This window comes from Oncorhynchus nerka, linkage group LG9a (genome assembly GCF_034236695.1).
Source record: "Oncorhynchus nerka isolate Pitt River linkage group LG9a, Oner_Uvic_2.0, whole genome shotgun sequence".
Taxonomy (NCBI): Eukaryota; Metazoa; Chordata; class Actinopteri; order Salmoniformes; family Salmonidae; genus Oncorhynchus; species Oncorhynchus nerka.
Genome location: NC_088404.1, coordinates 30,700,348 through 30,713,197, shown reverse-complemented (window position 1 = coordinate 30,713,197; position 12,850 = coordinate 30,700,348). Strand labels below are relative to the sequence as shown.

At 44.0% G+C, this 12,850-nt stretch overlaps 1 protein-coding gene across 1 annotated transcript in view; it reads right to left on the bottom strand.

The window, feature by feature from the left end:
• LOC115134173 (serine/threonine-protein kinase WNK1-like) overlaps positions 1-8,057 on the bottom strand; it is a 60,939-nt gene extending 52,882 nt beyond the window's left edge. Inside the window, 2 exon segments of the mRNA XM_029667880.2 lie at positions 3,920-5,152; positions 7,861-8,057. Of these exon segments, the coding sequence (XP_029523740.2) occupies positions 3,920-4,690 (771 nt within the window). The 5' untranslated portion in view covers positions 4,691-5,152; positions 7,861-8,057.
• Positions 8,058-12,850: the final 4,793 nt, after the last annotated feature.

Below are 12,850 nucleotides of genomic sequence, written 5' to 3'. Positions count from 1 at the left end.
TGGGGCTGTTGCTGGGCAACAGACTTTCAACTCCCTCCAAAGATTTTCTATGGAGTTGAGATCTGGAGACTGGCTAGGCCACTCCAGGACCTTGAAATGCTTCTTACGAAGCCACTCCTTCGTTGCCCAGGCGGTGTGTTTGGGATCATTGCCATGCTGAAAGACCCAGCCACGTTTCATCTTCAATCCCCTTGCTGATGGAAGGAGGTTTTCACTCAAAATCTCACGATTCATGGCCCCATTCATTCTCTCCTTTACACGGATCAGCCGTCCTGGTCCCTTTGCAGAAAAACAGCCCCAAAGCATGATGTTTCCACCCCCATGCCTCACAGTAGGTATGGTGTTCTTTGGATGCAACTCAGCATTCTTTGTCCTCCAAACACAACGAGTTGAGTTTTTGCCAAAAAGTTATATTTTGGTTTCATCTGACCATATGACTTTCTCCAAATCTTTTTCTGGATCATCCAAATGCTCTCTAGCAAACTTCAGACAGGCCTGGACATGTACTGGACATGTACTGGCTTAAGCAGGGGCCATAATTCTGCCCATGTCATTGACAGTGATGCAAATGAATACAAATAGTAGAATTATGCCATAATTGAATAGATCATGCTAAACGAGGTTGGAATGTTATATAAAATCAAAAGACATTAATTTGTTCATTTGACAAATCTGTTGAAATTACACTGGATGTTATATACTTTATAATTGCATTGGGGGCATCGTTATTTCACTGTACAGCCTTACCCCATGTCATTGATCCACAATCCATAGGTATCAGTCTACTCAGTGACACCCAGAGAACATTAGCGTCGTAGCTCTTATTGCGGGACCCTGAAACAACTGTAAATGTAACAATATTTATTGCCAACTTGTGTGTATTGAACACTATTCTGGAGGAAAAACATTACTGCGTGGATGTTTCTGGAGTCTGATAACTCTGTGGATGACGTTGGGGAAAAATAGCTTGGGTATTGAGTAGACTGATACCCCATTTCACTGATCCCCAACCCTTAAGTAAAGCTGTACAGTGCAATATGAATGTCAATACTGCTGCCAATGACTGGTACGAATTGAGGGAAAAAAATGGAAAAAAACCCAGCTGAAGTTAGAGACTTATATCGCCATCACTAACTTTAAACATCAGATATCTGAGCAGCTTATCGTTCGCTGCAGCTGTACAAAGCCCATCTGTAAATAGCCCATCCAATCTACCAACCTCAACCCCACATCATCATCTGCACATCTATCACTCCAGTGTTAATTTGCTAAATTGTCATTACTTCGCTACTATGGCCTATTTATTGCCTTACCTCCTTACACCATTTGTACACACTGTAGACTTTTTCTATTGCGTTATTGACTCTACGTTTGTTTATTCCATGTGTAACTCTGTGTTGTTGTTTGTGTCGCACTGCATTGCTTTATCTTGGCCAGGTTGCAGTTGAAAATGAGAACTTGTTCTCAACTAGTCTACCTGTTAAAATAAAAGGTGGGGAAAAAACACAATAGGCTGACAGGGGAGGTGATTTCACAGTCAGTCCCGCGATAAGAGCTACAACGCTAATATTTGCGTGAACTCTAATATGGTATGATTCCACCAGTTGTAACCTTCTGCGTCACTTTCAAAGAGGTACTTTGATTTTGAAGGCAAACCTCAAATTCCACTACTGTGCCTAATCCTTCTTGTGGCTAGCTTCACAACACATAACCCGGACAGGTCGAGCCTCACTAGCCAGATGAAGCTAGCTGGCTGCTTATAACGTTAGCTTTGGGCAACAGGGTTATGTAGCTGGCTTGATATTTATTTTCATTAATTGAAGTTCAATTTCAATAGGCGAACAACAAGTGGCTATCTAGCTAATATTTACAAGGATTCCTAAATCATTGCTAAGAATAATGAAAAAGACTGCAGTTTCTACTGGTCATTGTTTTCAGGCTGGTTTTATTGATGCTAGCTAGGTACCAAGCTAAAACAATAGCTACCCCAGACGTTGCGGTCGAACAAATGGCTGGTGTTTGCAGACTTTTTTGTACAGCTTTGACAGTGCTACTGATAGTAGTGGTGGCAGTTGGCTTGCACGTGCAAATTCAGAACACATTCTATAATAGAACTGTTATTTGACGTATCAAATTAAAAGCTTATTTAACGTGTCATTGTCAAATAGTATTATTTAACGTACATCTTTGACACGCAAAGGTCGTTCCATAGTATGTCGTGAAGCTAATAGCAGTGACACTTGACACAATTACTGTGTAACATCTGAAAAATTGCACACTTTGTAGTGTGTACAGGTGCTCAACCAGTCGCAAAAGCCAGCATCATCCACGAGAGAGAACGGTTGATTGTCAAGGGCAATGAATTCCATTATCTTGCCGTTAATGGATTTCGCCTTTGAGATGTCCAGCAAAAAAATTGGGACTCTTTCAAATGACTGCTCGATCCACACAGTAGACCTTGTGGGCTTGGTTAGGAATGCTGTGTTGCACGCGTAGTGCCAAATTTTACATGGCTTCAATACGTCACGCCAAATTTTACATGGCTTCAATACGTCACGTAGCTATGTTATATAGGTATGCACGTCAGCATTGACATCGGTTTTGCACATCGGCGTTAAACTAGACATCGGGCCGATACAGATGTTGGCATTTTTAGCTAATATTATACCGATGTTGGCATTTTAGCTAATATCGGCCAAATCCAATATGTTCATCAATATATTGTGCATCCCTACTTTGAACCAATGGCTTCAAATGGATTTGCAACACCACAACTGAAGGGATAACTATGACTGATTGACAGACCCTTAGGTGTTTAACCGGTGACAGTTACAATGTCCAAATGCCGCGAATGTGACACAAAGACAGCATAAAGGCCTGTAGTCACTGCAGAAGAAAAGGCAGACTTTTGGCTCTAGCCTGACTTGGCAATATGAGCAGCCTGGTCTCATAGACTAGACATGACATAGTAAATGAAAATCGGGAAAGTCAAATGTTTGGTATGGCTACATAAGGCAGATGGTTACTTAAGGCAAAAACATAAGTAGGGTGGTTGGTCGGCATGGATGGGTGGGCATATGACGCGAACGTTTAGCAACCCAAAGGTCACGTATTCAAATCTCATTAAGGACAACCTTCAAACTTAATTTAATCTTTATTTAACTAGGCAAGTCAGTTAAGAACAAAGTCTTATTTTACAATGACGCCCGTTTTTGGCCGGGGTAGGCCGACACTGGGCCAATTGTGATTGTCCCAATCACGGACAGATGTGATACAGCCTGGATTTGAACCAGGGACTGTTGTAATGCCTCTTGCACGAAGATGCAGTGCCTTATACCGCTGCGCACCTGGGAGCAACTAGTTACTACCGTTTAGCTACCTTGCAACTACTTAGCATGTTAGCCAACCCTTCCCCTAACCATTTTAGTTAACCCTACCCATAAACTTAACTCCAAGCTAACATTAGCCAGCTAGCTAACATCAGCGGTAGACACCTAACCAACAGTCACAAATTGGAATTCATAACATACTGTACTTTTTTCAAATTCTGAACATATTGCACAAATTGCAATTTGTAACATATCACATGAAATGGATGACGAACATCCACAAATTAATACATACCATACGAAACTCAACATACATTATCATACGAATGATTTACATACAGAATAATACAAAATGCTCTGAGACCAGGTTGAGATGAGACTAGTATATTCTTCTCACAGATTTTGTAGGTTATGAGTGACTCAACAGGTTTTGTATGGGTCTGATTAGGGATCAACCGGTAACCTGTAAAGAGCCAATTTTGTAATCACTGGGCTTATCAGTGGTGCGCTTTCATATCAGTTTTCATGGAGGGAAATGAGGATGCAAGATTAAGCTACATAGATAGTATTGAGATGTAGCCCAGTCTTACCTGCAGCTCGCACCATGCCACCTCCACTGTGGTCTCTGTGTCCAGGCCCTTGTAGACCGTCTTGAAGGAACCACGTCCAATCTCAATGTCAAACTTGAGGAAACGCCCATCCGGCGACGTTCCCACCGCTTTCGTCTCGGCTTCCTCAATGTCATCTTGCACCTTCTTCTCCGCCTCTCTCAGTTCAGCCTCTACCCGGGCTTTCTCCTTCTCTTCCTTATCTGCTTCCCTCCCCTCTCCTTCTTCACTCTCCTTCACCTCACTCTCAGGTTCAGGTTCTGTTGTTTGGCTCAGAGGTTGGGCAGCTAGACTGTTTGCTTGCTGAGCAACCACTGCTTCCCCATCACAAATATCCTGTAGTACAGCAGCCTTCTGCTCTACAGACACCACATCCACCTTCAATCCACCTTCACACTCAGCCAACTCCTCCCTCACAGTCACACGGGGTGCAGGTCTCAGGGTGGGCAGTGCACCAGAGTGCCGGGGCGCGACATCTCGCACGCGGGGTACCAGAGGTGCAAGGACAGGGATTTTACTCGGTAAGGGGAGGTCAAGGGCTGTGGCGTTGGAGTCGCTGATGACGCTGCGACGGAAGAATGTTCGATGTTCTGCAGCGCAACGGTCGCGCTCCATGGTGTGGTGGCGCCGCCTCACCTCCGCTGCCATCCGTTCACCAACAAGCGAGTCCGAGCCAGACCCGTTGTTTCCGTTACCACTCTTGGGAAGGGGAGTCAGGAACTTAACCATCTTGTTGTTGGGCTTTTCCGACATCCCACCACCCCCAACGATAGTGAGCGGATATGATTCAACAGAGAAAAGAAAACTCAAACTTCCTCCATAAAGGCTTTGGAAAGAAATGGAAATCTATGTGGTCAGACTGACCAATTAAAACAGGAGCTTGTTTTGCAAACCTCCCTCTCCTATTCCTACCTGTGTGACTGCTGCTTAAATACAGTTAGTAGGTATACAGGGCTCAGAGTCTGGGTGGAGGATGGGGGGTGTTCTTTTGTAAATAGAAAAGAAGAGAACACTGTCACAGAACAGGGAGCGCTGCCAACACACGAGACCCTTTAGATCCACACCATCCATCCTGCAAGACACAGGGTACAGCTGCAATCCAGCATAAGGAGCCACCAGAAGGGAGGGGGAAAGAGCTAGACTCAGCTCCAGGCACCAAACCTCACTGTGCAGGCAACGGACAGGCCACACACTCCCAGCAGAGATCCAGTGTCACTGCAGGGGGAAAGAAACAGGGACAGACGGGATCAGTATAGCAATGAAATTTAGGGGGAAAGGGGCAAACTGGTTTAACTGTGAGTGGGGAGGTGGTCAACAAATCTGGAATTCCTGACTTAAAAGATAAAATTCCATCACTGACTGCAAAGAGAGGTTGGAGAAGTGTCTAAAATCGTTTTTAAGAAGCAGTACAAACTACAGAGTGAATTTTCAGTATTTATATATAAACAAGATGTGTCCCTGTCATGGTGGTCAAGTGCAGACAGTTATCTCATGCTTTACAGTACACAGCAAAACAAGTGTACTACTAAAAAACTAAATATCATAACACAGAGAACATACACATAATACTACAATAGCTTCACTAGCTTGTGGTGCAGTCAAGCTATTAAAAATATTGCCCATTTATTCCAGCTGGCTGATAAATTCTGTGTGCTACGGCAAAGTGCCTACAACCGACCATAACTTGTCGATACTTCCTCAATTCCCGATTTGGAAGACAGACGGTCTTCTAAACGTCCATGTCTAGTTGCAGGGGGTTCTTTTGAATTTAGAAAATGCTCTGTTATTAAACTGTTTCTATTTTTCGCACCATTAAGTAATCCAACAACATGTATGCTGCCTTCTTGTCTATTTTAAATCTCTCACTGATTGGAACAAGTAGGTGTCCATCCCAAAGTGACACTCACCTGTCTCAATAAATGAAAGAAGATTTCAAATAGAAAAGACAGAACTTCATTTATTTGATTTAATAACAGAGCATCTTCTAAATTCAATTATAAACTGAGTGGCTCGAACCCTGACAGCCGTGGTACAACAGGTATGACAAAACATGTATTTTTACTGCTCTAATTACGTTGGTAACCAGTTTATAATAGCAATAATGCACATCGGGGTTTGTGGTATATGGCCAACATACCACGGCTCAGGACTGTAACCAGGACGCGTTGCGTTGTGCCTAAGAACATCCCTTAGCCTTGGTATATTGGCCATATACCACAGAGCCTCGTGCTTTATTGCTTAAACAAACCCTCTGCAACTAGACTTTGGCTGTCTTCCCAACGCCAAGTTAAGGTTGATTGAAAATTTGCCGTGTTCGGCCAAACAGTACCTACCCTGTAACTGCTAACGGAGAAACACATTAGCCCATTACAATCTGCTAGCTAGGTGTATTCTGAATCAGTATCTGAGCAAAGAGGAGATGATTAATATGATGAGTCTCCTCTCTAGCCCAGTTAGCTACCATTAATTTTCTTATTAGACAGCTGCGCAAGTGTTGAGTCAAAATACGTTCATTTGTCACCAAGTATGGAGTTTCGATGAGCAACTATAGTCATTTACTGTTTTCACGCCCGGTGTGTACTTCCAAAATAGTCTTAAAACATAAGCAGATAAAAAAAATGTATTGTCAGGAAAGAATATGTATATTTTTTTACCAAGTGTGCACGTGCAATAGCTCCACCTCTTCAGTACTTCCAATAAAATCACTAATAATCTGAATAATTAGTGACTAATTACCGCAGCAGTACAGTATCCCGAAAGATCATTGATTTTATCACCTACAACAGTATTAATGCCCTATCAACCGGTTGCTTCACACATGCTACACGGAATGCAATAATATTTCATGTAAACAGATTAAGTAGTTAAGATTACTGTAAAACGTCACCTAATATTAATGAATATGTGGATTTGGCGCAGACAAATTTTTATTCAGACATTTTTCGTAAGTATCTACCGTGCTTGACAGCAGTAAATTACAATAGTTAACGTTACACAAATAAACTCCACGCGTGGGGAGTAACTAACGTATTTTGACAATATAACGCTTGCAGAGCGGTCGAAAGGAAAACGAATGGTAGCTAACTGGGCTAGAGATGAGACCGGTCATATTCATCGTCTCTGCTGGGATTAATTTCGGAGTTTTTGCAGAGAAAATCACGTGTTACATTGGAGCACAGCCATAGCCGACACTTGACTGGCGACTGACTGTAGATAACAAGGCTTTTAGCTTAGCACAACGGCCTTAGCTACGAGAAATAATATTATAGAACATGAAGCTGACGTTAACTAGCCATTGCTGGTATATACCGTTAGCTAGTTATGTCATCAATCAATGTAAACTAGTTGACATTGAAAACAGTAAACAACATTTCACACTAACGTAGTTAATATATTTAAAACTGAAGAATATATATTTTTGTCTGGACAAACGTTAGCGTTAACTTGCTCACGGGCATCATCGTTCCATGTTGGATTGCGCATTTAGCTAGCGATCTAGCTAACGTTAGTGATAGCTACACTCTTATGCCTGATGATGGCGGCAAGCCAGCAGCTTGGTAGCTATCTAGCTAACGTTAGTGATAGCTACACTCTCCTGCTTGATGGCGGCTAGTTAGCAACTAGCTAACTACCCCAGCGTAACTAGTAAAAGAGCAATTGAATAACGTCGTTTGTAAAAATACATAATCGAGAAATCGAAACAATAACACAAATCAATACAAAGACGAACATTACATTTTCCCCTTGACCGTTTTAAATCTGTCTGATAAACGTTAGCTTTGGCTAGCTGGAGCGAGGGTTCTTTGTTAACGTTATCTCCGCATAGAACATCGAATGAAAGTTCCGCGTTGCCATAACTGCGATTCACTCCCCGCCATAGTAGGCTACAACTCATAAATACGTTGATTTGTAGTGTCATTTACCGTCGTGTGGTCAAGTTTCCATCCATAAGTAGTCTTCAAGCTGTGAGAACTCTAACACGTTTACCAAAGCAAAGGAGCCGGTTGGAATTACTGAGGTATAATAATTACTGTCGGAACGTTCCCAGACTGGCAGCGTTCATTCTACAGATGAGGCGGGTCTTTCTCTCGTGCTTAGCGGGGGACTAGAACCGCCTCCTTCCCACTAACGACGGCAATTTGCTAGCTTCAAACCAGGCACTCCCCCAAATTCATTCGGCTACTAGCGGCAAGATAGCTACTGCTACGTTGTGGGTGGTCAATAAACCCCACCGCAAGCGTAACTGAATATGGCGACCTCACAAGAACACTCACCTCAGTGTTGTCACAAATAGAACATCTTTGGTGTTGTCCTTAGAAATAGAATCGTATTCTATCTTGTATGGCGCTGTGCAAAAGTGCTGCAGCTTCGGAGAGACAATAACCTGTAAACCGATTATGAAAATGTAAACAAGAGCACTCGAAAATGAAATGTAGTCCGAGTTTTTGAAAGCATCATTTCCCATTAACTATAGCATCATGACTCGTTCGAGATCATGTAGAAGAAGAGTAATGACAAAACATACCATGCATGTTTGTTGCAATTGAACAGGGATCGTTAAATCGACTTCAGTGCAAGGGATAGGGGGCTTGAGGCCTCACCGTTATCATAATACAGGTTAGAAAGCCAGGCCAGAGGTAAACACTGCCCTCTGTTGATTTGACAAAGAATACAGATTGAATGTGTGAGTGAGATTGAAAAAGCTTATTCCTCTTCCCCTAACACAGTTAAATTAAGGTTACATTTAAAAATAAAAACACAAGTGGTCATCTCCAACCTGCTACCACAAAAATATGTTCACCCTGCCACCATATTGGTGAATGCAAGCATTTCCCAGGACTGTGCCTCAAAACCTAATGCCTACCTGGCCCACCACTACACCCTGGACTTGAACAGCCTTAACGACCAGGTCCACCTCTACAAGGCAGCAATCCCAACTTTTGCCAGGACCCTGAAGGATTTCATCCGCAGCCCCAGCACCTCACACTGGAGCAAGACACCCCACCAAGACCTGAGACACCCTCCCGAAGAACTTGCACCAAGCGAACCCACATGCCCAGCCGAGACGCCCCCAAACAAACCTTGGCCACACCCTATATAGGCCCTCCCAGATCAGACATGCCCCTTCTGCCCCCACCCCAATAATACAGCTGCCCAAGCCCCACAAGATGCATGTTATGGATAAAAAAATAGTTTTGTTCTTTTCCCTTTGTCAATTAGGCCAGTATTGTGGAGTAACTACAATGTTGTTGATCCATCCTCAATGTTCTCCTATCACAGCCATTCAACTCTGCAACTGTTTTACAAGTCACCATTGGCCTCATGGTGAAATCCCTGAGTGGTTTCCTTCCTCTCCAGAAACAGGGTTAGGAAGGACGCCTATATCTTTTGTAGTGACTAGGTGTATTCATACACCATCCAAAGTATAATTAATAACTTTACCGTGCTCAAAGAAATATTCAATGCCTGTTTTGTTTTTTTACCAATATGTGTTTGTGGTTGAATCTGTAAAATTCAATGCTCGACTGAGGGACCTTACAGATACAGTGCATTCGGGAAGTATTCAGACCCTTTGACTTTTTCCACATTTCGTTAGGTTACACCCTTATTCTAAAATTGCTAGGTAAAGCCCTGCATTATCTCAGCTCACTGGTCACCATAGCAGCACCCACTCGTAGCACACGCTCCAGCACCCACACGCTCCAGCATATCTCACTGGTCACCCCCAAAGCCAATTCCTCCTTTGGTCGTCTTTCCTTTCAGTTCTCTGCTCGCCCATGACTGGAACGAATTGCAAAAATCTCTCAAGCTGGAGACTCACATCTCCCTCACTAGCTTTAAGCACCAGCTGTCAGAGCAGTTTACAGATCACTGCAACTGTACTTAGCTATTGAAGGAATTTAATTCCTCTGTTTTAATTCCCAATTAAAATTAAACAATCTGTCAATTCATAAGAATTTGTAAGACCCTTATTTTACAGGAATGGACAGAGCCCGGTCTTAAAGTCAAATAGCAGCCTTTATTCAAAAGAGTACTCCCGCAATACAGGTTACCACAGGTTATAAACTGAAAATGATGTCATTAGTTCCAACACCACCCCGCGCCATCTCCGTTCCAGTACAAAGGCTGTATCTCGAGCCTTCCCACATCCGTCTTCCTACCAATTTAATATAATTTACGAGTCAAGGTTTTCTCGTGTAAATAAGCATTCTAGCCAGTCTGATTCATTTGTACCAAGGAACAGACAGTCATTGTTCTACTCTTGACCACATTCACACACATTATATTCAGTACCGGGATCAAGAAAGAAAATTCATACATATACAGTAACATTTAGTATTCTGATTAGTACATATACAGTAACATAATAGTATTCTGATTAGTACATCCTGATTGAAATGTATACATAATTAGTCATTATAGATAAAAATTCCCTTAACATTAGCCTATCTGTAAACAGCCCATCTATCTACCTACCTCATCCCTATACTGGTATTTATTTATTTATTTTGCTTCTTTGCACCCCAGTATCTCTACCTGCATATTCATCTTCTGCCGATCTACCATTCCAGTGTTTAATTGCTATATTGTAGTTACTTCGCCACCATGGCCTATTTATTTCCTTAACTTACCTCATTTGCACTCACTGTATATAGACTTTTTGTTTTCTTTTGTTCTACTGTATTATTGACTGTATGTTTTGTTTATTCCATGTGTAACTCTGTGTTGTTGTATGTGTCGAATTGCTACGCTTTATCTTGGCCAGGTCGCAGTTGCAAATGAGAACTTGTTCTCAACTAGCCTACCTGGTTAAATAAAGGTGAAATAAAAATTAAATTGATTCAATTGTTTTTTTTCCCACTCATCAACCCCATAATGATAAAGTAAAAACAGGTTTTTCTAAATGCTTGCTAATTTACAGCCTTGAGTCTTCTTGGGTATGACACTACAAGCTTGGCACACTTGTATTTGGGGAGTTTCTCCCATTCTTCTCTGCCGATCCTCTCAAGCTCTGTCAGGTTGGATGGGGAGCATCGCTGCACAGCTATTTTCAGGTCTCTCCCAAGATTACATTTACATTACATTTAAGTCATTTAGCAGACGCTCTTATCCAGAGCGACTTACAAATTGGTGCATTCACCTTATGACATCCAGTGGAACAGCCACTTTACAATAGTGCATCTAAATCTTTTAAGGGGGGGAGAGAAGGATTACTTTATCCTATCCTAGGTATTCCTTAAAGAGGTGGGGTTTCAGGTGTCTCCGGAAGGTGGTGATTGACTCCGCTGTCCTGGCGTCGTGAGGGAGTTTGTTCCACCATTGGGGGGCCAGAGCAGCGAACAGTTTTGACTGGGCTGAGCGGGAACTGTACTTCCTCAGTGGTAGGGAGGCGAGCAGGCCAGAGGTGGATGAACGCAGTGCCCTTGTTTGGGTGTAGGGCCTGATCAGAGCCTGGAGGTACTGAGGTGCCGTTCCCCTCACAGCTCCGTAGGCAAGCACCATGGTCTTGTAGCGGATGCGAGCTTCAACTGGAAGCCAGTGGAGAGAGCGGAGGAGCGGGGTGACGTGAGAGAACATGGGAAGGTTGAACAACAGACGGGCTGCGGCGTTCTGGATGAGTTGTAGGGGTTTAATGGCACAGGCAGGGAGCCCAGCCAACAGCGAGTTGCAGTAATCCAGACGGGAGATGACAAGTGCCTGGATTAGGACCTGCGCCGCTTCCTGTGTGAGGCAGGGTCGTACTCTGCGGATGTTGTAGAGCATGAACCTACAGGAACGGGCCACCGCCTTGATGTTAGTTGAGAACGACAGGGTGTTGTCCACGATCACGCCAAGGTTCTTAGCGCTCTGGGAGGAGGACACAATGGAGTTGTCAACCGTGATGGCGAGATCATGGAACGGGCAGTCCTTCCCCGGGAGGAAGAGCAGCTCCGTCTTGCCGAGGTTCAGCTTGAGGTGGTGATCCGTCATCCACACTGATATGTCTGCCAGACATGCAGAGATGCGATTCGCCACCTGGTCATCAGAAGGGGAAAGGAGAAGATTAATTGTGTGTCGTCTGCATAGCAATGATAGGAGAGACCATGTGAGGTTATGACAGAGCCAAGTGACTTGGTGTATAGCGAGAATAGGAGAGGGCCTAGAACAGAGCCCTGGGGGACACCAGTGGTGAGAGCACGTGGTGAGGAGACAGATTCTCGCCACGCCACCTGGTAGGAGCGACCTGTCAGGTAGGACGCAATCCAAGCGTGGGCCGCGCCGGAGATGCCCAACTCGGAGAGGGTGGAGAGGAGGATCTGATGGTTCACAGTATCGAAGGCAGCCGATAGGTCTAGAAGGATGAGAGCAGAGGAGAGAGAGTTAGCTTTAGCAGTGCGGAGCGCCTCCGTGATACAGAGAAGAGCAGTCTCAGTTGAATGACAAGTCTTGAAACCTGACTGATTTGGATCAAGAAGGTCATTCTGAGAGAGATAGCGGGAGAGCTGGCCAAGGACGGCACGTTCAAGAGTTTTGGAGAGAAAAGAAAGAAGGGATACTGGTCTGTAGTTGTTGACATCGGAGGGATCGAGTGTAGGTTTTTTCAGAAGGGGTGCAACTCTCGCTCTCTTGAAGACGGAAGGGACGTAGCCAGCGGTCAGGGATGAGTTGATGAGCGAGGTGAGGTAAGGGAGAAGGTCTCCGGAAATGGTCTGGAGAAGAGAGGAGGGGATAGGGTCAAGCGGGCAGGTTGTTGGGCGGCCGGCCGTCACAAGACGCGAGATTTCATCTGAGAGAGAGGGGAGAAAGAGGTCAGAGCACAGGGTAGGGCAGTGTGAGCAGAACCAGCGGTGTCGTTTGACTTAGCAAACGAGGATCGGATGTCGTCGACCTTCTTTTCAAAATGGTTGACGAAGTCATCTGCAGAGAGGGAGG